Raw genomic sequence first — 27,830 nt, forward strand, 5'->3', positions numbered from 1 at the left:
TAAATTGAACAGGTACATTTGCAGTTGTAGTAGTCTTTAATAAAAGAAAAAGCAACACATTGAAAGGTCTGAAGAAGGTTTGAAACCCTTTTATTAATCATGAAGCTGCATTGTCTCATTCTCGTGTTGATTACTTATTGATTCTTTAGACCCACTTGATTGACAGCTCAAGGTATCACACTGCAACACTGAAAGTCAGGTCCTTTAATTCACTTAAATGTCACTGTGCCCTAATTAGATGCCACTTCAGCCACTGACATAATAAACCATAGGCGAATGATCAGCTTTGGCACTTGTTCAACCTGCCAGTAAAATTACAAGACATCAAATCACCTTAGCATGTAGCCTACAGACAGATGAAGGGATCCAATCAATGAAAGGTATATGCATTGCACGTTTTATCAGACAGAACTTAGATTATAAGATTATATATGTTATACTACTACTACTTATACTCGAATAACAATAATAACAATACTACAACTAATGATTAATTCGGTAATTGGTTAATTGGCTAATTGATTAATTAAGACAAAAACAAATACACACAGAGACAGGATAACCTTTCATGCAATCCAAAAGCATACTCTGCGTGATAACGTCCTACTTTAAAATACACAAACTATAACCAGATATAGGGAAGGCTGCTGGTGCCAGTGCCAAACAGAAATGGGTAGCAGGCAGAGCAGAGATGTTGCTAGGAAACCTGACATCAGCCGGTTCCTCTGAATGCATAGCCCACGTGTGTGCACTTTCAGTATAAAGCCAGGCAGCTCGGGTCCTTGGACGGGAATGGCTTTGCAAACTCTTCAGGAGCAGAGATGAAACCAGGCAGCAGTCGTTGGGAAGTCTAGTGGTGTGGATGTCATTTCTAGGAGCGCACTGTTTCAGAAGATCCACAATCCATGCATCAAAGGACTAAAGAACATGCGACATTCTAGTGTTTGAAATGGGGTTATTGTCGGCATTTGACTGTGGATTCACTGCAAGCTGAAGTATGCAGTTGCAAACTTTTTTTCCCAATTCTGTTCTAGTGTAACGACACGTATGTATATCATGTGTATGTTTGCATGTATTATTCTGACGACGTACTTTGGATTAAAACCTACATAGATGGCAAACATGAGTACGTTTCCAACAGAGATCTTGTCAAACATCACCGACCTGTTCATGAATGTGACAGACGTGAATGTCTCTGTGCTGAGGAGTGAGGAGGGCTCCCCCCCGTTTCTCACAGACGCCTGGCTGGTACCGCTTTTCTTTTCTCTTATTATGTTGGTGGGACTTATTGGAAACTCGTTAGTCATCTATGTGATCTCCAAGCACAGACAGATGCGGACTGCTACCAACTTCTATATAGGTAAGCAGAAGCCCGGAGTGAAGGTGCGCCGCACTGTGTGTGTTGATGTCCGCATTTCATTTAACACATCATTATGAACGTGGAGGGGTTCTTTTGTTCTAAAATAGAAAATGCATCTTCTACCCCATAAAGAATTGCTTGCTTTCAAAGTGCTGAGACTACTTTAAAAAATGGAGATATTAACCACATCTACTTTGTTGCTTGTACATCTTGCATTAATTGGTTAATTGTGTATTTATGTGAACATGCAAAAGTCGTGTAATAACTTCCAACCTCCTTGTGTATTGTCGTTTTGTGACTTGATATTCTGTGCTGTTGTAATACTTTAACAAACATCTGTTTATTTCCATTTTGCTTTATTACACCATCCATGCTGAAGTGTCCTACTACTACTACTACTACTAATAATAGTAAAGCATGTACTGTATGAGGTGTAGAAAGTTGTGTGTGGAGTCCAGAGAAGTCTGCTGAAGCAACATTTGTCACCATTTTAGGGGTTTTAAATGTACAGTAAAAACAACAAGCAAACCGTGCAAATCTGAAATGTTTCTAAAACAGAAATGTAAGGTCATGCAATTTTGTTATAATTACAAATTGTTACAGAGTTACAAATGATGTCATACTTAAATGGAAACGGGTAGATAAGAAGAAAAAGTGAAACGTAAGACCAGTGTAACCAGCTCATACAATAACTTGTAAGAGGAGAGAGAATCCATATCGTTCTTTGGGTTTTCTATAATGTCAGACCATTTTGCAAACTCGTCAAATGGTTAACAATTTTACTATTCAGGGACCTTTACAGTATGACATGCATTTAATTTTACATTTTATATGAACAATGAGACTTTTATATTTCATGATTTAATAAAATAATTGGATTCTGACTATTTTTTTCTAAATTACTGATTACTAACGTTCTGATTTGTCTGCTAACCCAGTCATGGGCTGCTGAGCTCAGACATGTAGTCTCCCCTGTTATGCCACCAATTATACATTTTTATGAAGATGAAGTTACATTAAACAGTGTAGCACAGAACTGTAAGGCAATATGCTTTTATAACCACACGTATTAATATGTGGTAATTTAGGTGTATTTTTCTGTATGTGTTCCTATGGCAACAGGGACTGCATTTTAATTGAGTGTGTTTTAGTCGTGTTCTCTGCAAATTGTCCAGAGCAAGAGAAGTCGGTGCATTAGGGTTTATACTGGGATTCACAGCATTCTGCAAGTGTGTGCCTTGCCTTTCCACAGGAGGGTCAGACCCCCTTTTAAGATTAATGTTTTGTGCCTTACATCTACTTTAAAACCTACAAGAAAATCCAGAACTTCTCAAGAGAGGTCACTCTACCCAAGCCTTTTACATCACATGATTAAAGCAAGGATAGCATGCAAATTATAGATAAGAGAGGCTAGGACATATTTCATTATGCTCTGTTATTGAAAGAGCTACATTTCTTTAATCTTGGGAAAAAAAACAAAAACAAAAAAAACCTACAAAAAGGAAAAATCATTGACGTCACATCCTGCTACACTAACTTTATTGAAGTGAAAAAATGTATTTATAAGCAATTATAGAAAGAATGTAACACAAAAGCACCCACAAAGTCTCAAAGCCTGACAAATGACATCCTTTTCCTCCATACATGCACTTGCTAAAACAATCGGATGCTTGTATTCAGTGCATAAAACACCAGCACCACTGAACATTTATTTGATGTGTCTTATGAGAGACGGTGAAGTGTCAAATATACAAGTCTCTTTCATATTCATGCACATTTGATATATTATTTATTGGAAATTGTCAAATCCCCCAAGTGTCAATTCTCCTGATCAGAGGTCACAGCAACTGCTTGTTAGAAGTGGGGAAAGGTATCCCTGAGACACAGCCAAAGATGCCCTCCCTCAAGCATATTGATTTGGATTGGTTTCCTTTTCTACTAGTTATTTAATTAAAGATGTGCCTGTCTATTGAGGCTCTTTGAATCGTAGGCAAATGGCTTTTTAGAGACTGTGACAGCTGAAATGTGGAGTTCCTTGGCCCTCAGTCTGCATCTGAGGAATATACAAAAGATTCCTAAATGTAATTGAGTCTGAAAAACACTTTGAACTTTCCCAGTCAAACTATATAAAAATAACAGGCTGAAGTTAAAGGCATGTAGGAGAGAATACCTTTTTATTCTGGATCTGTTCATAGAAATTGTTAAATATGAGTGGGGTTAATTATTTGTGACCTTTTGCCTTATGGAAAGCAGCAATGAATTTACAAATTGTGCCGGGTAGATCAGCAATCGTGGTTGATGTGATTGCAGTCAATTCCTGGCACAGAATCTGTGTAAGTGAGTTCTGATAACTGCTATGCAATTGTAAATGTTGAGGGCATCTCACATATGCTCTGTGGGGTGCTTGTCCAGTGATTGAACAGGCTGTGGGAGAAAATAAACGGATTTGATTGTCACTTCTCTTGTCTTGCAGAGATTATGTCAAAGGAATACACTTGTGTTCAAGCCGCTTTTATGAACAATATAGAATAAAAATTGTATGGATTGAAAATATAGACATGTTCAATTGACAGTGTAATCTGGATTTAAACCATGTTTCTCCATTCATTTCTTGTTTCTAGCTAACCTAGCTGCTACAGATATAATCTTTCTGGTGTGCTGTGTCCCCTTTACTGCCACACTCTACCCTCTGCCAAGCTGGATCTTTGGAGATTTTATGTGCAAATTTGTAGCCTTCTTACAGCAGGTACATTTTTATAATTTAAAGGCTATTGTGTGTCATCAGAGGGAATATATTCCAAGTTTATATCATCATCTTCATCATCACCAGCCCATATTGATCCACTGCTAGATGAAGGCCTCCCCAAGATATCTCCATTTGCTTCAATCTACAGCTTCTCTTTTCCATTTCACACCTGCTACATGTATGATTTCATCTTCCCACATCCTTTGTGGTAGTGTTTTTGTCTCTTGGGATCCATTCAATAACTTCTTATGTCCATCTTTGATCTGTTATATATCTATCATCACCATCACCATCACCATCAGCCTATATCAAACCACTCTCATGAGGAAATAGAAGATTTTTATGAAGAAATGGAACCACTACATGGAAAAGGAAGAGTAAATGTTAAAATCATATAATATATAGACCTATATATATAAATGATTGACTGTAATCAGCAACCTAAATCTATTTCATTTGTTTCAATATCTATTAACAAGTCATGACTTATTCTTGTTCTTTCAATTTCCTCTCCATAAAAAAATATAATAAATAAAAGAAAAAAACACTGCATTAATTATTCAGTTGTGTTTCTACTGCATGTATGTCCATCGTTTTGTTTTGTTTTGTTTTTCAAATTAAAGCAATGAAACCTATTTAGAAATAACTAATTCGTGGGATCCAATCAAATATAAAAACTACAAAAAATGAATTTTGGGTTTCCCCCAGGAAATTGCATAGGCATGGCGGCGGTCTGTTTCACATTTGCTGATGGGTGTAACTGTAGCAGGGCAGTTGTGAATGAGAGCGGGAGGCGAAGCGAGAGCAAGGACACTTGTGTCTTAAAAACGTTGTTTTCTAAACTTGTTTTTTGATGTTCACGCATTTGTGAATATAGCTGCGGGAAACCCTGAAATTGAAATCAAGTTAAGATAATAACATGAAATTAATTACACTTGAAATGGTGTGATGTCACGTGTTTTTCTGAATGTAGCTGTTATAACTGTCTATAACATCTCAGTCTAGACCACACATATTTACTCCAAAAGTGGTATGGAAGTACAAAAGAACAGCATCTGTAGGATGCAACACTCAGTGAACAACGTTCTTTAAAAAAGGATGCTTCAAAAATATTTATTTCTAAAGTATAATGTATAATATCAGTCTAATTATCACTTCACTTACATAAAGGATAATTGGTCTGAAAAACAAGTGGGAGGTCTCACATAATAAAGCCACAGCAGAAACATCAGGCCTCTGCTCTTAATTGAAAAGCTTCATCCCTACCAACTATTGTAGTCATTAATGACCATGTCTGCTGAAGGTCTAGTTTTCTTAAAAATAACCACATTTCAGTGATGCGGAAAACACTGTGTATGTTCTACCTATTTGATAAGATGTGTTGACATATTTGCTATTAGCATATGGTGACCATTAAAGACAAGCTTCGGTCTGGATTTATTTTACATTAGAAAAACCCTGATCAGAAACTGCTTTGTATTTTCTTTACCCCTCCACCACAACACTGGATGACTCTTGATTCAATTAAACATTTTTGTAAAATACTGTGAAAAGGTATTGGTACACTTTTAAAAATGTATTTTCAATTTAAATTTCTAAACTGTTCCCCAGAGGGTGTTGGGAAATTACCTTTCATCTCGGAAACGCTTGAATAAGCCTAATTTCAAAATCGCCAAATGGTCAAATAATATTGTTATTAAACATCAAAGAATATTTTTAAATGCAGAATTATGTCTTCTCTTCAGGCATCATACAGCAATGCAGTGCAGTGCAGTGGGCAGCAGTGTAGCTCAACGTATTTTTTTTCCTTGTAGGTTACAGTCCAGGCGACTTGTATCACCCTCACAGCAATGAGTGGAGACCGCTGCTACGCAACTGTATACCCCCTGAAATCTTTACGCCATCGCACTCCTCGGGTTGCCATGGTTGTTAGCATCTGTATCTGGATTGGTAGGTGTGACGTTTGTACTGGTTCTGACATGTTTTAAAATATAGTTTTACCTAATACAAAATTCTCTTCCATAGCTTGGCCACTATTATTTTCCTTTGAAAACTTTCTTCTGCTAGTGACTGTGTAAGCTCCCAGAAGCAAGAACATTCATTCAATATGCTGTATTTTACTAAATAAATGTAATTTGTTTCTGATGTTATTTGAAATATGTCCTCTGGAAGCATCTTTTAATTTCCCACAAAGACACAAATGTCTCGTTACAATTCTTTCATGCTATTCATTGATTAACTGTCTTAGACAACCAAGGAAAACCAAGGGGTCATGTGTAAGGTTGCAAATAATTAATGCTCCATTAATGCCTAGTGAGGTAGTAGCTGATTATAGGAAATCAATTTTCTGTTTAAGAATGGTCAGATAATTCAGTTGTCTCCGAAGGAACACCTTAATTGAATGCAATTGGTAGAATGTTTAGTTCCTTTAAATTCAACAGACATCATGCAGAGCATTCAGATTCAGATCCCCAAAACACAATTTATGTTACACTATAGCTGAAAATGAACACTTGTGTTCAACTGAAGGCAATAAACAGTGCACTGAGTGTGCTTGAGAATGTCTCTTTCAGGTTATGAATGCCTTACAGTGCAATGCTTTAGGTGCTCATCTGCAGCATGCTTTCATTTCCCAGTTAATTTCTCCCTTTCTCTTTTAAATCAAGGATCCTTTATTCTCTCAACCCCTATTATCATGTATCAGAAGATTCAAGATGGATACTGGTATGGGCCCAGACACTACTGCATTGAGAAATTCCCTTCAAAGATCCACGAGAAAGCTTTCACGCTTTACCAGTTCCTAGCTGTCTACCTCCTGCCTCTCCTCACAATCTCACTCTGCTACTCCTTCATGCTCAAAAGGGTTGGGCAGCCAGTGGTAGAGCCTGTTGATAACAATTATCAGGTACAGCATATGACACAACCAAACAGCATTCAAGCTTGTTAACCAAAACCGTCTTCCCCCTAGCAGGTTATTTCAGCTTACTTTCAATCACCCAAACAATCTACTTCATTTTTCATGAGCTAGTTTGATAGAATAACCTAAACAGTTAGAAATCCCTGAAGGGTCTAGTACCATGTATCTGATTAAAATATGTAAAGCAATGTAGTTGGACATGGCATTAATACAATTAGTAACATCATGAACTTCCTTAATGAATCTTGTTCTGAGGCTTCTTTTGCATGGTTTCTTCCACCTATGTTGTATTTCTTTCTGAAGAACTGCATTTATTTTCCTGTGTGTTTGTGTAAACAAGGTCAGTGTCTCACAGTCTTACTGTGCTATGGTACTGTGCCATAGTTCAACCCTGATCCAGTTTTCCCCAGCAATTTCAGCTTTTGGACAATTTCCTCCCTATTATTGCAATATTATATAATTATTCTATTATATCTAATGATTCCCAAGTGCTTCAGGAAAGTAAGTTTCATGAAATGTGTACAGTCAATCATTTTCTTAACAAAGAGTTTGTGTGAGCACTAAGACAGGTGTCCGCCTGCATGGACATTGAAGTCCAATCTACACTGGTACATGTTACCGAAGCCAGATTGAACTGATCAATACTTATCGCTTACCTACTCAGTTTTTTTTAGAGATTTTGTGTTAGTACTGGGGACATCAAACTCTTCATCAGGGAAATTACTGGCTAAAGTTAAATTACAGCTCCTAATGTAAAGGACCAAATTATAATTTCCTTAAGCACTTGGTTATTTATTTATCCTATATCTAAGAAACCTTTACAGAGTAATTGCAGTTTCCTTGGATTCCTGTTTCTCTATATATTGCAGCAGGCTGGGGGGCCTGTCACAAAAAGGGCTTGTTTGTAGGCAGGGTCTGGTCTCGAAACACACAGTAGGGAGGCAGGCAGAGGGTACAAAACAGGCTTGCTGTGGTTTTATTGCTTCCCTTAATGGCAGGCACAGTGTCAAAACAAACAAAACAAAACCTAGCTCAGTTCGAGCACTAACTAAACATAAATGGTCTGTGGGGACTTGATTCAAGTCTTCAAAATCATGAAAGGCATCGATCACATCAAACCAGAGGAGTTTTTCCAGATCAGCAGGGACACATGCACCCGGGGACACGAATGGAAATTGGGCTTCAAGGCATTCAAGATGGAAAACAGGAAAACACTTCTTCTAATAGTGAGTTGTCACAATCTGGAACAAACTCCCCAGCAATGTGGTTGAAGAGACAACTTGGGAACATTTAAAGTCAGACTGGCTAGGATCCTTGGATCACTCAGTTATTAATGGACACCAAACGAGCACAATGGGTCGAATGTCCTCCTCTCGTTTGTAAACTATGTTCTTCTTATGTTCTTATCTACACACAAAACACTAATAATAATGAGCCAAACACCGGGCAAGCAGAAATATAAAAGGAGTAAGGCAGGTTCGTAATCCAGTTCCGTAATCAAAGTTCGTTACCGGTGGGAGGTTGTCAGACAGTCCGGGGTTCATGTATGTCCATGTATGTTTTCATGGAAAACAAGGACATTTCTAAGTGACCCCAAACTTTGGAACGTATATAGTGTGTATATATATATATATATATATATATATATATATATATATATATATATATATATATATTTCTATAATACACTTTCTCAACACCTATTTATTTGTAACACCTAGTTACAATTCTTTTTTTTTTCCAACAACTCCTCTGATCTGATGTGGCACGCCGATCCCACTCATTCTTTCTAATCCACCACCGATTCGTCCCTCAGTTTTGACATCGTGTCCAATTCTTTCCCGTATTCCCATCCAATGTAATACTCTGGTAGAAAGTACAATGACAGTTGCTATTCTTCTATCACTTGACTGCAAAATATGCAATCCATCTGAACAGGGTGGAAAATCATATATCTCTTCGGACTGGATCCATGACTCTAACCCAGACGCCCTATTAGAGACACAGACACATACTATACCTGTACTAACGCCCCCGATGATTTAACAATGAAAGCTGGCACTATCCTAACACCATTCGCAGACCCAGGCTACCCAAGTAACCCTCATTGATTGTAACACGCATATCACACCAATACGCTGCAAAACTGCAGTCACACTGCGAAAAAAAACCCATCATTTTCAGTAGCGTTCGCCAGTCCCAACTTGGGCAATCGCAATCACACTGCAGTCTCTGTATCACAACTACAGTGTCCGAACCACTAACTGTTGTGTAAACCTGTCTGCAAATGACCTCACCACTCCTCCCAGGAGCTGGTGCAGGGCAAAAGCCCAAAACCCAGGACCTTTTAACTTGGAAACACAGAAAATCTCTCTAGACTTATTCCACTCTTTATTCTTGATAGTGGGACGACGCCCCTGGTGACCACTGATACCTGTACAGAACGCTAATTAATAGGGTGGTATTGAAAAAAACTAAACTCACCCTTTGTCTTGTTGTGTACTGGCACCATAGTCTGGGACACCGAAGCCACCATCCTGTTAGTGATGCCAACTGAAGAGTCACAGAAATCCAGAGAGAGATGCACCTCTGATCAAAAGGTTTTTATTACAAGCAGCTGCATGGAAGAGGTTCAAGACGCAATCTCCAGAACAGTCTTAGAGAAGTTACAAACTACAGGCACGTTTATGCAGACCAGACAGGAGAGAAAGATAACAGGCCCACATGTCTGTCCCGTGATGAGTGGAAGTTCTGTTTCTGCTCGGGAAGACCTATATATGGCTAAACTGGGGTAAATGTAAGGCATACCTAATGTTTAATATAAGTGGGGTTTGTACAATGTATCAAACCCAAATTGCTGGTGAAAACTGGTTATTATCAAACCCTGTTCTTCTAGGTATCAGGGTTGAACTATGGAACAGTACCATAGCCCAGTAAAACTGTGAGACAGTGATCACAAACACACAGGGAAAGAAATGCAGTTCTCAAAACCTTAATCTTCCTAATATACTGTGGAAAGAAGAGTAGGACAAACTAGTTCAGTAAATTATGTTCCTGTTGCAGGTCCAGTTGCTCTCAGAGAGGACTATTGCAATGAGAAGCAAGATCTCCAAGATGGTTGTGGTAATAGTCCTTCTCTTCACCATTTGCTGGGGGCCCATTCAACTCTTCATATTGTTTCAGTCTTTCTACCCTAACTACAAAGCCAACTACGCCACATACAAGATTAAAACGTGGGCCAACTGTATGTCATATGCCAACTCTTCCATTAACCCCATTGTCTATGGCTTCATGGGCGCCAGCTTCCGCAAGTCATTCAAAAAAGCCTTTCCCTTCATGTTCAGACGGAAAGTGAGGGATGGCAGTCTGACCTCCGGGACAGTCAATGCAGAAATGAAGTTTATTGCAACAGAAGTTACCCAGAATGAAGTGAAATGAATACAGCACAATGTTTCTTTGTACTATGTAGCCAATATTTCATAACTTGATTTATTTAAAATCTAAGAGACTTGAAAGATGTTTACTTAAAGGTTTAGGGTTTAGATACCCACGGGTGAAATATGTGTGAAGGCAGTCATAAAATAAATTCTGCCAAAATATACCTTCACTTTATAATACACAAATCCTAGCAGAGAAAGACAAATTAATCTAAGGCAAATATAAACTAAACTAAAATGGCACTCTGAGAATGAATGGTGGGAGATTACAGGCCTATAGGGCAACGTGACAGAAATGCAGAGAGATTATTGTGAGAAAGCTGAATAATAAAAGACTTCAAGATGGATTAGTACCTCAAGTTCAAAAGGCAGTGTGAAAAGTACAGCCTTCAAATGTTTCAAAACGTTCTTTCAGTATAATCCCTTGAAATGAAATATGGAGTAAATCATATTAGTAAACATATAAAACTATTGCCCTTTGAAGTTTATTTGGTGGTGAATTGTTCATCATTTTTGTTTTTGAATTGTTGATGTACAACAGAATGGACTACTTCATTTCATATTTCAGTGTTTACTTATTAAAGGCATATTCTTTGCAATAACCTACATTAATGTTGTATGCATGTTATAAAAACATATGTCATGTTACTGTTTTCATTTGCCAGACGACAATCACGTTCGTGTTTAACCTCAGCATTTGTGATGCAAAACGCTGAAACAGCCACTGTCACTTCACCGGAAATTACAGTATTTATTTCTATTTACACCTCTACACCTCTATCCTTTTATGAGTGAATATGCAGCTGGTCATCTTTCTTAACAGGGAAACTAGCAAATTGCTAACATAATTTGAAGTGATGCACAATTTGTATTTTTTTTTCACACACAAAAAAATAACTCATACTAAACTTAACTCATATTTATTATAATTACAATTGCACCTTACATTAGTAGACCATGAGAATTAGGTCCTGCACTCGTTTATTTTTAAATATATTTTTAGATGGATACATTTTACAAATGTTGATAAGTTATGTTTCTGGATTCATGTAGTTGCTGTATCTGTAATTCAATTTGTATGTCAATATCTCTGGTTGCAGATTGTGTGCTTATCAGTCTTAATATTAAGTACAACATTTTATTTTGCAATATTTGTCCCTTGGTTGGGTCTTAATGTTTCATTAAACAGTTATGGGAATTCTTAATGCCTCATTGTTTCAAACTAGAAAAACTTCTAAACAAGAAACAAAAACGAAATAAATTAAATTTAAATAAATATATACCCTTATATCAGAATCTAAAATCTTTAATTAATTGACCCCTAGTTTGAAAACATGTATCAAACAGTAATTATGTGTTTTGGCAACTTTTGTTTTAATAACCTTAATCATTTTGTAAAGGAAGCATATTGCACTATGGACAGCTTTGTTGTTTTTTACTGCAAACAAAAGGTCTACACACAACCTATGTTTCATGTTGCATCAAAACATTGTTGGTGTAAATTCAATTTAAATCCTACAATGTGTGAGGACAGCAGAAAGAGAAGGCTGCCCACTGAATATCAATTATAATTTGTGGGAGTTTGAATTCTAGTTTAGTCATCCGGGTGTTGTGCCAGTGTATTTCTGTGAAAGCATATCCCAACGAAGGGTACAGTACATGAGGCATGGAGAATGTTGACATTGCTTTTCTATTTAAGGTTCACACTTACTCCTCCTTGAGTACATAACTTGCAGGTGTTGGGATGAATAGAATAAAGACCTACACCTGGATCAATGCTAACCTTTCTTTTTGTGTAAAGAGCCATGTGTCTTTGTGTCAGTTCATTAATCTTTTTCATTTTGACAGCAGTTTTCTGAAACAAGTGGAGTGAACCCCCTGCACTCCATTTCCCTGACGCTCAAGAATGTTCCCACTTCATCCATCAATGGTTTCCCATTCCTTTCACAAGACTAGGATTCTTTTTAGATACTAAAAAACTTCAATTATGGGCATGCAAAACGGGTGAATTAACAAACTCAGACTTTCGACAATGAAATAAGATCATAATCTGGGATTTTAAGCAAGCAATGTGAAAATACCACTTCAAAATCTAACACACTGTACCCTACAGCTAATTTCAGTGGAAACTATCAGCTAAAGGACTTCAAATAGGAATTTAAATTCACCTCAAGCTTAATTCATTACCAGGCATATAAAAAGATTACATGATTTGTATTTAACCTTTCCGCAATGGGGAACAGAACAGTTAATACTTTGAAAGCACAAAGAAAAGTATTTTGATACCTGAATGATGACAATATATAAAATGGCCTTTAGACAGTAATTTCTTTCAGTTTTCTATCTTTTGTCTTCCCTTTACTTGTCACTATGATGTGAGAATCCTGAGTTATTGCTGCCTTTCAGAGACTTTCACCTCTGGTGTTGATTAAAAAATACTGCAGAGATATATTTTTTAGTTCAGTCTTCGGGCCTGGGTTTCAAGCTCTCTTACAAAAGAATCTGTATATTATTCAGAGAACAGTTAAATAGATGCAATCCCAGTCCATAAACATACAAACACACATTATATATAATGATTCCCATTATTATATTTCTTAGCAGACTTGTAACAATATATCACGTTATTTTTACGTACAATTACCCATTTATACAGCTGGGTTTTTACTGTAGCAATAGGTTAAGTACCTTGCTCAAGGGTTTAACAGCTGTGTCCCCCACCTGAGATTGAATCCGCGACCCTCCGCTCAGGAGTCCAGACCCCTGACCACTACTCCACACTGCTGATGGTTTTAAGTAGAGTAACACCTCTTCGATTATGGAATAACATTAGTAAGATTGAAATGTCCAAATCATCACAATATTCGATTTATAGTGTAAAACAACATGATATATATATATATATATATATATATATATATATACAGAAAAAGAAAATACATCAAATGTATATGGTAACAACACTGAGAACAGAGAAACCATAATTATTACATAGGTCTGCATAGTTGAATTCACCAGCTTCTTGTCTAATAATAACATTCAGCTACTACTGTTGTAATATTATGCTTTGGCCTTTTGGGCACTCCACTACCATCATCACTAGATTGCCATTGCACAGGCCTATTAGACAATATTTCTTCAATTTTAGAAAGTTAAACACTTCATTTGTATTTAAATTAACAGTGCAAGCACAACAAACACTACAAACATGGTGGTGCATATAAAAGGATCTATATATGACTGCATATTGATTCTCTGAAGCAATCAACTGTGAATTATTTGTTTATTGCTATAAGTTAAATAATACAGTACAGTGGAATATTAAAACTGAAAAAACGAAACAGCGTACATATGTATTTTTTCCCCTTTTCTTATTTTAGTAACATACTGAAATATAAATAAAACTAACTTTGTTGTCCTGAATCGATTTTTCACCGGGATTTTAGTGTAAACTAGTATCTCTCAATAATTGCAACTTATTTCTTCTCGTGTATGTGTCTTTTGATATGGGGCTGCTTTGCAGTATAGAAAGCACAGTACTTCATAAGTACTTTGTGGTTTAATCATACAAACCATGAGTCATCTAAGTAACGTGGATGTTAAGACTATATGACAAGTGACTCAAATCTATGATGATTTAGCCAGGCTGTGGCCATAATTAAATACATATTTGACATCTATCTATGTCCATCGTTATTGTAGACACATCAATCTTCTGTTTCTTTCTTTAAAAATGCTACAAACCACTATTAATGTTATTAACATCTATCCATGTAAATGTAGGCCTATCTTAGTTGCATTACAGGTTAATGGCTATTATAGGCAAATGTATTATTTTTAAAACACACATGAAAGACAAATTAACTCCATCTTGATTGTATCTTTATAGATTTCAAAAACTGTTTAATTGTTCATATGAGGTGTTATTTTTATGTACTGTGTGTCTGATGTTGATTTTGAAATAATATAGTATATAGTTCTGTGTATAAGAAGTTCAAGATTTTGTACAAACTGTTTTTAGCAGTTGTTCTTTATCGGTCTGTTTATTTTTTATTCACGTGTTTCATGTACAAGATCTGTAAATACATTGAAATAAACTGTGAAAATAATGCAATTAAAATTATTATTTTATTAATATAATACAGGAATATTTTCTGTAGAAAGTGATCCCTCTGGAAATGCAATAATAAAAGAAGATCTGTGTTCAAGTTCATGACATCCTCACATGACTAACAAAATACATGCCGTGTTTAGAAAATGATATGTATATGTGTGTGTATGTATATACGAATATGTGTAAATATATATATATATATATATATATATATATATATATATATATAATACTTTAATGTTTTTATTTATCTGTTGCAGTCAATGAACACAATGAACATCTTTGATTTTGCAGCTTCTAGTTTATCTTAAACATGCCATAATCAATCCTTCAAAGTCCTGTGAATAAAGGAGATTGTAATTATGGATGATGATTCATAAGTAACAACTAAAACAATGCAGAGAAGGAAGTCTACTCCTATCTCTGCAGCATGAAGCTCCCAAAACTAAAGAAAAATAATCTGTTCACATGAGTAATAGGATTTTCCTCAGCAAGCTATCCGTGCTTAATCATACATATTGTTACCAGCTGTCACACTAACTAAACTCCTGTCACTTAGCAGTCACCGCAATTGCAGGCAATAACTTTTTCCTTATCCAGCTCGTTCTTCTATTTGAATTATGGTCCCAGATCATATATATGTTTTTTTTATGATTATCTGGTCCACTGATGCTCTGAGATTTTTTCGACTGATGTGTTGCACAACCGCACATTCATTTAGATATTCATAAAGTGCCTAATAGGTTATTTTGTGTAATTAGCATTTGTTCATTATTGATTAAAGCAGCGGGATATTTAAACTGTGAATCAAGACCACAGTAATCACATATATTTTAAGCTGTAATGTGAAGCTTTATTGCTTGACCTATTTTAACCAGTTTACTACCTCGTTGAACTACTGCTCAAGGAAGTTGTATTGTGCAAGATTAGTTCAGGGCGTCTTCCTTGCAAATTCAAAACTGTTTTCTTAATTATTAAAATTAACTGAATATCTTTAGTATCATAGTCTGCATGTACATTATGTCTGAGCATTTGTACCTAGACAGTGGTGGGACCAAAGACTACAACAAATATTAGGACCAGCATAATTCCATTAAAAATAGCTCAAACAATGCATCAGGGTGTGGTTTTCTATAAAAAAAAATAGCTTCTTCGTGTTTTCTTTTAGTTATTTTTGCATCCCTGCTGAAGTGCCATAGAAGATATACAGGATATACAATGATCAATATAGTTGCAATTTTGCAATTGTGACCTTGAACTTGTGACAGGAAATATTAAGTACTAAGCTTAGGTACACCCTAGTTCAGCAAATAGGGTGGCAGATCTCCAGGAAGCATATGCATCCGGTGCAATTAGACTGCTGATTCTTTTACACAGGATTCACATGCCAATCGTCCCATCTCCAGTTCTCCCACGTTTCTGAAAAGCTTTCTACAGAAGTCAGTTGAGAATATCCAAATATGACCGGCGCACCCAGATCTATCCCTTGTGTTTGAGTGGGTGACTCATTCATGAACATTAGTGTTGCTTTCCTCAGAAGGCAATTTAAGCATCTTCCGGAACCTCCTTAAACAAACTGACCAACATGCAGAACTGTTATATAGTGTCTATTATATATATAGTGTATTTGAACTGCATGTACTGGACTTAGTGAAAAAGTCTTCAGAATGTTTTTAAAGCGCACATTGATTCCCAGTGAGTCACTAAACTATGTATATTGTACTTTATATAATAAAAAAGTACATTATAAACAGATCAAAATGTCACGAGTTGGTGTTTAGTAGCACATAATCAGACTCAAGTGGCTTGTTTATAATAATATCATGTAAGGCTTACCCCAAAATAAATAAATGCATGTAAACTGGCAAGCATTTTTATTAACAAAAGCACCCAATGTCTCTGCCCAGTGTATGACTATAAATCAGTAGGAAAGCAAGTTTAATTTTTTAATGATCTGAAGCACGGCTGATAAATTAGGGACTCACTCAGACTACCATCCCAGCTTTGAAGAATGCCTATTCAAATTTATACTGTAAAATAAATAAGTCTGTAAATATCATGCAGTCATACTTCTACTAATTGAATTAAATAATTTTTACATCACAACCAATATATTAATAATCATTATTTATGTTTTAATTGAGCTTGTTGCCATGGAAAGATAAATCAAAATACTGTAGTAGACCATACATTTGAACTTATGCAGATTGTATAAATGGAAAAGGCAATTACTCTGACATCCTTAGTCCATCTCTCTCTGTCACACACTCATATGCATCTCTATCAATCTGTATAACCAAAGCTTGAATACATCTTATTAATACAGTTCCTGTAGAATGTCGTCACCCCTTGTCATTTTCTTCACATTTTACTGTGTTTTCCTCAAGGACTTTTCTATATATTGCTCCATTAATTTTCCTGCTATCCTGACAAGTTTCCCAGTCCCTACCGATGAGAAACGCCCTCATACTATGATGCTGCCACAACCATGCTTCATAGTAGGCATGGTGTTCTTTGGTTGATACACTGTGTTGCATTTGCATCAACTATAACACTTTGCATTTAGGTCAGAAAGTTCCATATTAATTTTACCAGACCACAAAACCTTTTGGCTATATGTATAAAAAATCTCCTGAATGTTTTTTTTTCCCCCTAATACAATTCAAGGTGGGCTTTCTTGAGTACCATACAGGCCAGATTCGTGGAGTGCTTGGGATATTGTTGTCACATGCACTTTGACCAGTCTTGGTGAAGCCTGTAGCTCTTGCAAAGTTGCCATTGGTCTTTTGATAGCCTCTCTGATCAGTCTCCTTCTTGAACGGTCATCACATTTGGAGGGACGGCCTGATCTAGACGGGGTCTTGGTGGTGAGACACACCTTCCACTTCTTAATAATCATCTTGACCATGCTCCAAGGGATATTCAAGGCCCTTGATATTTTTTATACCTATTCCCTGATCTGTACATTCATAAACTTTGTCCCAGAGTTCTTTTGAACATCCTTTATTGCTCATGGTTGACTCCTTTCTTTTAAATGCCCTACACAGCAGACTTTATCTTGAAATCATGGTAAGCACTACAATTGAACACAGGTGGAGCCACTTAACTTGGTGTGTGATTTTGAAGGTGATTGCTTACACCTGAGCTAATATAGAATTGCTGTTATAATGGGGGTGGACACTTATCCAAACAAGCTATTTCAGTTTTTATTTTGTATACATTTTCTACACATTTCTAGTACACAAAAAATCACTTGGAAATTGTGAGTAGGATGTGTAGATTAAACAAAAATAAAAAATAATGCATTTTTATTCCAGGCTATTAAGGAACAAAAAGTGAAAATTTGGAAAGGAGGTATAGACTTTCTATAGGCATTGTGGTTGTATCAGACACCTGAAGAGGGAGACAAAGAGCCAAATTAATTTCAAAAGGGAACACGGAGTGTAGAAGAAAAAACAAATCTTAGGGGGAATGAAATAAAAAAAATAGGTCAGATGATCTAAGGCTTTTGTAGGCCTAGTTCATCATATGAGCTTCGCATGGCCAAACATCTGTTTTTTCTTTTTTTATAAAAGGGGAAAAAACTGTACCCATGGATTTTAAAAACTGCATATGCTCATCATGGTTAGGATTTTGTTGGATGCAAGCAAAGTGGTTAAGCTAGAGGGCGGTTTCAGCATTCAGCTCTGACATCTTAACCACATCAGACAAGGAGGGCCTCAGGTGAAATGGATCCAGAACCAAGCCAGTGTAATGTAATCGACGGAGAATTAAAATCATTATAGTTCTACCGTATTTGGCACCGGGATTTTAAATTAAACAACTCTATCTGACCACCCTCTTTCAAACAGAAACTCCAGGAGTAGATGCAAATATATCTTCTCAGAGGAAAAAGATTGTAAGCTTTGGAAAGGGGAAAGGCCCTCTGCACAAAGACCTCATTCTAGCTCTGCGAATGCTCCACGCTATGCGTCAGAACACAGGCAGGAAACCACTGCGCCTCTGGCACTGCGCTGGCTTATGAGGGTGTCTAGTACTGTACTCCAGCCTTAATGAAACCCAAAAGTTTCAGACTAAAAATAACCTTTCTTTCAAGAACGTAAATCTCTTTTTTTTTACTTTTTTTTTGGCGGTGGTGTTGGGAGTAGGGAGTTTTACTTTGTTTTATTTTTATTTTCATGGCTGATAAATATAAGTCTAGTATAGTTTTAGTTTTATTTCTTCAAGGCAATGCTTTCATTCTTTTCTATTTGAAAACGTTTGACATGTTTAATGTTCCAATTATTTCCAATGATTTCTTTGATGATTGTTTAACTTTTGTTTAACATTTTCAGTAATACGTTGCCTTACTGTTTAGCAGAGTTTGATTACATTAACTTTAGTTTTGGCATCTTGACTGTATTATTTCTCTTATTTTCTTCCTAAGTTCTCTTGTTTCTACAAATATATTTTTATCTTATCCTGATGTACTGAATCCTCGAAATTATCTTCTAGTTTCTATGGTGTTAATCGTGTTTTTGTAAGTCTTGTTGGTCATTGAAGTATACTAAATCAAATTTTCAGTACTAATTTGAACTCCTCTTAATGATTTCGGAGGTTCATGATGTCGATTGGCTTGGTTTCTTCATTAGTGTTCATAAAAATATTGTATTTTCTCATTTGAGTGCTTTGATGTAGATGCATAAGCTTGGACAATCTGAAAGTTATTTGATATAACTTGGATAATGTTCCTCTGTCAGAAATGCTATTAAGGACTATGATGTTATTCATCATTCTCTGGTTAATAATTCATCCAGCACCACTTTTGTGACAATGTTTTGTTCCATGTTAAAAAAATAAAATATGCCCACTCTTCAGTTTGATTAGTTCTCCTTTTCTCCCATTTCATTTTATTGATTTAATCCTCAAATTCTTGAAGTTTTGCTTCACTAGGGAGAGTTCTGCAGTTGTACATAGCCAGCAGCCTGTCCATACCCAGTCATTTTTAGCACCTGCTGCTTTAATGCTCCCCTGACCGCTGCCTCGGTCAGTGCCAATCCAGCCACAATGGACTGAGTGACATTTGTCTTGTGTCAATACCATGAAGGTTTGTTAGCTATAACTCACCATGTGGGCCAGAAGGTTTAGTAAGTACCTCTTTAGACAGATTTATTATTCAGGTGTTTTACATTTCTGAAGTTACTTGAAGAACCTGCAATTTACTAATGATGTAATTTTGCAAAAACACCTGAAGTCCTGCAGCTTGAAATTCAAGAAGTCTGATGCATATACAAACATTTGACTCAAGTATGTGACATAATTGAAATAGTGAATATGTTAAAATGGCAATGGGCTGGACACATTGCAAGAAGAACAGACCAAAGATGGAAAAATGGTCACCCTGGAAAATGGCGTCTGCCAAGAAATAATTCATAATAATAGTAATAATAACAATTGAATCTATAAAACGGATCCCAAGACATGAAAAAAAATCTAGAAGAAAAATCTACATAAAAGATGAGCAGATGAAATAGAAGCTTTACTGGTGTGACCTAGAAAACAGGTACTGTATATCGAAATCAATGGAAACGTCTTGACAACGATCATGATGCTGATCTATATATATATATATATATATATATATATATATACACACACACATTGATTTATTTATTTATTGTTTCTCCTTAATTAAACGTCACTCAAAGAGGTACAATGCACAACAGAGTTTTCATAATCAAGGTGACAGCTTGAGTTTTTACAGGTGGTGTGACAAAGCTTTTGTCTCAGATGTTTGCCTGAAAGCAACAATAACAGTTGAAGCAACAAGAAATGATGTAAAATGTGTTTTTGGAGCACTGCAATGTGCTCTTTAAATGTGCCATGTCATCATAGAAATGAGTTTGACTAAGTTACATATTTTAGTAAAAACTGCATTCAAACTAGATGCAAACACCACCAGAGAAGCAAATCATGCTTAAGCATGTCTATTCAGATATACTATACAATAAACTTCCCAAAACATCACCAAGGTAAAAGAATGGACTATTATGTGGTGTATAAAGATTCTTCACTTTGACAAAAAAGTTCTACACCTTGCAAGTGTTTGTTGTTTGGCGTTCCCTTTCTTTATCTGTAGTGAAGATCCTTCTGATATTGTCTAAATTACATAGTCCTGGCAGTGCAAATCATTATATCATAGTATACCTGCAAACACAGATTATACTGATTACACCTCTTAAACAACTGTATTTGGATTCGTCTTTATAGAGAACATTGCCAAGAACGAAGACGTCAAGTAAGGATGTATAATTTTCCTAATGTTTCCTACAAAACTTTAAACCATGCAATTACATCTTGTATGTTATGCAATGGAACCATATCAGATCTTTAATAAAATACAACAACAAAAAAATCCCTGCAGCATAATGTCCCGCCAATGTGAGCCTGTAATCACATGTGCTGTTGTATGTGGTACTACAAAAAAGTCAACGTTCTCTGCTTTGAAATAGATGTATGTGACAAAATGGTTTGATATGGGATCAGATGTTCATTAATTTCTTAATTAATCAATTTTGAATTCAATAAAACAAATGATTAAACATTACAAAACTGAATGAATGGTTAAAACATCATATGGTTAAACTTTAAGATTCTAAGACAGTTTTTAATTATTTTTAATCAGAGGGTCATTCTATTTTTAAAAGTGTAAATCTTCAATTGTGCACACTTAATGGGCCATATATTCAATTTAATTAAATTGTGGGATATTATCGTAGCATCTAAATATACACTCACCTAAAGGATTATTAGGAACACCTGTTCAATTTCTCATTAATGCAATTATCTAATCAACCAATCACATGGCAGTTGCTTCAATGCATTTAGGGGTGTGGTCCTGGTCAAGACAATCTCCTGAACTCCAAACTGAATGTCTGAATGGGAAAGAAAGGTGATTTAAGCAATTTTGAGCGTGGCATGGTTGTTGGTGCCAGACGGGCCGGTCTGAGTATTTCACAATCTGCTCAGTTACTGGGATTTTCACGCACAACCATTTCTAGGGTTTACAAAGAATGGTGTGAAAAGGGAAAAACCACCAGTATGCGGCAGTCCTGTGGGCGGAAATGCCTTGTTGATGCTAGAGGTCAGAGGAGAATGGGCCGACTGATTCAAGCTGATAGAAGAGCAACTTTGACTGAAATAACCACTCGTTACAACCGAGGTATGCAGCAAAGCATTTGTGAAGCCACAACACGTACAACCTTGAGCCGGATGGGCAACAACAGCAGAAGACCCCACCGGGTACCACTCACCTCCACTACAAATAGGAAAAAGAGGCTACAATTTGCACAAGCTCACCAAAATTGGACAGTTGAAGACTGGAAAAATGTTGCCTGGTCTGATGAGTCTCGATTTCTGTTGAGACATTCAGATGGTAGAGTCAGAATTTGGCGTAAACAGAATGAGAACATGGATCCATCATGCCTTGTTACCACTGTGCAGGGTGGTGGTGGTGGTGTAATGGTGTGGGGGATGTTTTCTTGGCACACTTTAGGCCCCTTAGTGCCAATTGGGCATCGTTTAAATGCCACGGCCTACCTGAGCATTGTTTCTGACCATGTCCATCCCTTTATGACCACCATGTACCCATCCTCTGATGGCTACTTCCAGCAGGATAATGCACCATGTCACAAAGGTCGAATCATTTCAAATTGGTTTCTTGAACATGACAATGAGTTCACTGTACTAAACTGGCCCCCACAGTCACCAGATCTCAACCCAATAGAGCATCTTTGGGATGTGGTGGAACGGGAGCTTCGTGCCCTGGATGTGCATCCCACAAATCTCCATCAACTGCAAGATGCTATCCTATCAATATGGGCCAACATTTCTAAAGAATGCTTTCAGCACCTTGTTGAATCAATGCCACGTAGAATTAAGGCAGTTCTGAAGGCGAAAGGGGGTCAAACACAGTATTAGTATGGTGTTCCTAATAATCCTTTAGGTGAGTGTATAAAAGCATGAGGAATTGTGATAAAATATTGACTGTAGCCAATCTAAAAAAACAACACCTAAAATTGGTATTGTTTTGCATGCCCGATAATACAGAAAACTAGTAGGAACATGATTGTCTTTTACATGACTGTACAGTCTTGGACAATTCAATGACATTATAAGGGTTGAAATGTCTATCGGCAAAATGTATTTGGCATTAGACCTCATGTTTTTTAGATATCCTGTATATCGTCTCCCTACCCATTTCAAGGAAACTCTTAACCTTTTACTGGATCTACCCTCTGCATGTAACTGCCTGAAAGAACATTCTGAATAACGTTCCGTTGCTCATAAATATATGGTTGAAATGCATATTTTCACGATTGCTTCTGCAGGCATAGTTTAATAATAGTATGTATCCTCATATAACCTTTGTTGTAGAAAAAATTCAATTGACTTGTGTGGTTGTGCGGCTGTGGAGGAGATAATTACATTACTTCCCAATTTAGCATTTTTTGTGAAATTCAACAGAAATGCTGTACATGGCGACAATACCCAGAGAGACTATGGTCACATACAATTTGCTCCCCTATTTCTACAAACCTTTTTGCATAATTAAACAAAGATCGACAACAGAAGCAATGTAATGAGGGGATTTCCATTTCTATTTCTGTATATTATAACTGTTCCAATTAGGCACACTATTGTATACAGACACAATGAATCTCTAACTATGAGTTATCTGCAGCATGTGTCTTAATGATGGCAAAAAAAATATATTTGTAGGGTGTCAACCTCCAAATATAACATGAACATAGAGGTAAAGGACTTTTACAGCATGCAGACTGACCTCAGTAGAAAGGAAGCAATTTAAATGAAAATATGTGAGTGAGTCATAAAGGAATTTCCCCCATTACTAACAAAATCTATTTAGAACAATAACCCCTTTGATTTTTAATGTTTTCCATATAAATCATATTCAACGTACCTTCTGAATGAGCTAAGGACGTCTTTCCAAATCACAACAATATTTCCACAAATCTTGGGAATGACTTTCAGTAACCATGGATATCAATACATGTTTTCAAACTTGTACAATATGTTTGCACTATTGCCTCTCAATAATATGTGTGTGAAGTTATAAATAAATAAATAAAACAAAACAAAAGAAAAATGTAATTTTCCGCACTGTAGTCATGAAAACACATAGGCACACATAAGTCCACACCACTCTAACATGGTTTAATTTATTGACAGATGTGTATTCCATACAACATAAAATACAAATTTGACTAATTTAGTGCATCAGTTTTGCACTAAATTTAAATTTAGGAGTCAAACTAGGAGAACATTTGGTTTTGTCTAGAGTTAGAGTCCCCATAAAGATAAACATAGGTTGTGTTTCTAATATATGTGATGCTATGGATAGATTTGGGGACTGGCTGTAGATTCAAAGTTAGGCTTTGAATTTGGCCTTGAAAAGCTTTTAAAACCATCTCCTAATGAAAACACAATCTGAAATGTTGATGTGTATTGTATGTCATAGGCCCTTATGAAAGGTCTAGACAGTTAGTGGATTGGTCCTAAAAGGTATTACGGCATGCTATTTAATGTCATACTAGAGCTGGCAACCCTGTTTGTGGTGGATTTAGACTGGTTCACATGAACTGGTCAGAAAAGAATGAAATCCATTGGTAATCAGAATGTTATAAAATGTAATAATGATTTTTGTTTTGGCAGAAATTGTATTTACTGCATGATTGTGAATCCAGACTAAAAGGTGCCTTGAAGGCATTTCGGGGGCAGCAAAACATATAATATAGAGCCCTGGTCCAAAGTATATAATGAATTAAACTGTAACTTTGATTGAATTGCCATTTGTAAATTACTGATTCCAAGTTGAGGCACATGTTGGGGTCAAAGCCAAGCTAAAAAAAAATACAGCATTCAAGGACTAGGGTTGAAATGAGTGATGGGTGTGATTGCCTATTTTCTTTAATTTATTCAGTCTTTTGATGTAAGGAGACCATTCTAATATGACCAATGCTGTGAGACAATTCAATCTGCATCTCCAACACTATAAAAGAAGGCAAGCCAATCAAAGTACTGCTGAGTATAAAAACACTTTAAATCACCACGTTGTCCTAACTGGGAGAAAACTGAATGTGATTTTTAAATGTGTATCTAAGGAACAAGGAAGCAGATTGAAAAGTTCAGTTCAGGCTTCACTTTATCTTCTCCCCCTTACAGTATAAGGCTTACACTGTTAAACAATGATCATATCAGAGAACCTTTATTGTTAACACCAGAATAAGAAAATAAATAACACATCTATAAATAACACATCAGAATACTTCAGAGTTTTCATAATGCCCTGGGTATAGCAAATAATTGAATTCCTGTATGGAAAAATGCCTTTGTCCTTTACTTACTGCTTTTGTCAATAGCCATAGCAGACCTGTTGTAAACTTAATATCTTCATTCTTTACTGCTATATCAAGCATAAAATTGCACTTTAAACAATGTATTGCTTAAGCATGTCTGACAATAGCCTGTATGTTGCTTATCACATTTTACTTTTTACGAAGAAATCCTCATAGAAACTCAGGGGTAACAAGTAGTGACAAATGTACAATAGCAAAGTAAATCAAGGTGTGCCTAAGAAACCTAATACCAGTTATTATTCAAGGTACTCATTTAATATCACTGACTTTCAATTCCGGAAGGGTGGGTTCTCAAATGCCACATAGAAGATAAATAATTCTTAAAGCTAGCATGTTTTATCTTAATTCCAAAAATGTTCTGCACCACCTCTATGACTAATCTAAAACACTGCAAATGGGATTTCTTTCATGCAGTTTTAATGTATTCCTTGGTCACCATTTTTATGTATATTACATTACATATAATAGATTAATGTGGACTTCTTTAGCTTTCTTTTCTTGCTACCAATACGTTTGTGTTTTAATTGTATTATTATCTACATTATTTGGTATTGCTTTTAAAAGGGAAAATACATTTTAAATATTCCTATGCATACTACATCTTCACTTAGTGACCTGACTTAGTGTTGGCAAAATATGTATATTTATTGAAGGTCTTATTACTTAGTTTAAAGATTTCTACTTATTTAAAAATCTTGAAAACAAATAATTACATAGAGCTATGAAATTATACTGTCATTTCAAAAGAATATATCTAATATGTACTCTATAAACACCCTTTTATGCCCAATAAAATGCATCATATTTACGTCATAATATGGTACTTAAAAATGTGTTCAAAAAAGATTCTGAGGCTATAATTAAAAGTATGTTTATATAAAATATATGCACTGGAAATATTACACTGCATTGATATTTTGATATTTTAAAAGGATAACTCAAAGAAACCCCATAAACATAAAAAATATAATATTCATATTTTTTTCCCAATAAATATATAAAACTACTGTTACTGCTTTTTACTTACTGTTTTGGCAAAATAATGCCACCAATAGACTGTTTAGGTCCTTCATGCTAAATTTACTTAGATTCAATAATTCTTATATCTATGGACATTGATCTAGAAATACATTAATGTTTAAATTGATCTTATAATAAAGATTCCATACTTTTGGATTTCAGGTTTTGCTTTATTAATGCCTATTTTGCATCTGTAAACATTTGATATATTGTTAATGTTTTTTACATGCTGCTGATATAATGACTTATTTCAATTGAAAACCCTTAACTGTGCAGCAACAGAAATGGCATGTCTTTTTACATTTCTTCACAACAATCTTAAAAAAAACACATGAGTGACAGCTATAACTAATCAATATAACTAAACAAATACAAATGTCTAGAAATTAGCATGACATGTATTTAATATTTTGAACTATTAAGAAACAGAAAAGCATGTTAGATCATCATACATTGCTGCCATTATTTCATTATAACAGCATACATAAATAAGAGTATAATGCTTGACAGAGGCTCATTTCAGACTGTCCACATACAACTAATCACAATGAATCTGACCTTGAAAGGTCTCAATGGAAACTCAATCTGATTCACAGAACAAATGCATTTGCTGCACAGGAGCGTTGACAATACTATTGTCAATTGGCTATTCTCCAGTGAACCAGTAGGGTTCCACGGATAAAATCAAGCGCTGGCAAAGATAGTCATACACCATCCTATGCCTAAATTCCTGGAATTTCTTCAAAGAAAAGTCCAAAATGTAATCTAACTAATCACCAACAGTAAGTGTGGACATGTTTGGAGAGCTCTTAGTATTTTTTTGATTACGGAGAAGAGTTTCGGTATTTCCTTTTTTGCAGGGAAAATACAGTAAAAGGCCAAATATAATTTGTGGCTTAGCACTGTATGTTAATTCTTTTTGCTGTAAGTGACACATTTATTGTGTTGGGCTGTCAATAATAAAAAGAGCTGCGTACAGTAGTTAGTCACAAAGCTGTTAAATGAAAAACATACCTCCACCAGCAAACTGAATGTAAAAGAATCCTGGGAGCCAGTCGAAAGTCTAAGAATAAGGACACTGCGATACATGCATTGCAGGAATAGTATCCATGTATTTTTTGTCATTACGTAGCAATGTAAATGAAAAGTAATGAAATTATAATTATAAATAATGATAATTATAGTATTGATTCCTGCCCCGGTTAATAAACCTAACCATTATAAAAGTCATCCTTATTCTGTATTTAGTAAAGTTCCATTCACATTTAAAATATTGCGGTTCTGGAAACTAACTGGCATAATCCAGAAAAGGGCAGTTTGCTGAAACCAATAAAGTGTGCAGAGCTATTAAACAGGCAGCTCTCACTGTAAAACACAAGCCAATTTAATAGAATAACAAATCTGTTCAGGTTATTTCCAATTTAAAAATAGTTTTTTTTTTAATAAATTACAGAAAATGGAAAAGAATAGAATCAGCTCAATTAGTTTGAGAATTACACTATTGTTGACACCCATTACATGCATGTATACTGCATACATGTTTGTGGCGCCAATCCACAAAATATCATAATGCTGAAATAAATAGTTACGTTCCTGTACGATATACCTGCAGCCAAAACGATTTCACATTTTAATGGTTATTTAACGGGTTTGGCAATTCTGGGTTCTCTCATCGTATCTTCAGGTGTGTTCCTCAGTGCAATATTAATTTTAAGGAAGGAAAAAAACTACACTTTTAATCTAACAATCCTTTGAAACAAGTGTTTAAAAAACAAGAGAGTATGAAAAATTGATCTTACAGATAATCGGGTTTATCAT

General features: G+C 35.7%; 1 protein-coding gene across 1 annotated transcript; it reads left to right on the top strand.

The window, feature by feature from the left end:
- The first annotated feature begins 686 nt into the window (after positions 1-686).
- kiss1ra (KISS1 receptor a) lies at positions 687-12,418 on the top strand. The gene is made up of 5 exons (XM_066692307.1): positions 687-1,360; positions 3,982-4,106; positions 5,921-6,056; positions 6,773-7,011; positions 10,087-12,418. Exons 1-5 carry the CDS (start codon positions 1,114-1,116, stop codon positions 10,459-10,461), a joined length of 1,122 nt encoding a protein of 373 aa, XP_066548404.1. The 5' UTR covers positions 687-1,113; the 3' UTR covers positions 10,462-12,418.
- Positions 12,419-27,830: the final 15,412 nt, after the last annotated feature.

Source organism: Amia ocellicauda, chromosome 19 (genome assembly GCF_036373705.1).
Source record: "Amia ocellicauda isolate fAmiCal2 chromosome 19, fAmiCal2.hap1, whole genome shotgun sequence".
Taxonomy (NCBI): Eukaryota; Metazoa; Chordata; class Actinopteri; order Amiiformes; family Amiidae; genus Amia; species Amia ocellicauda.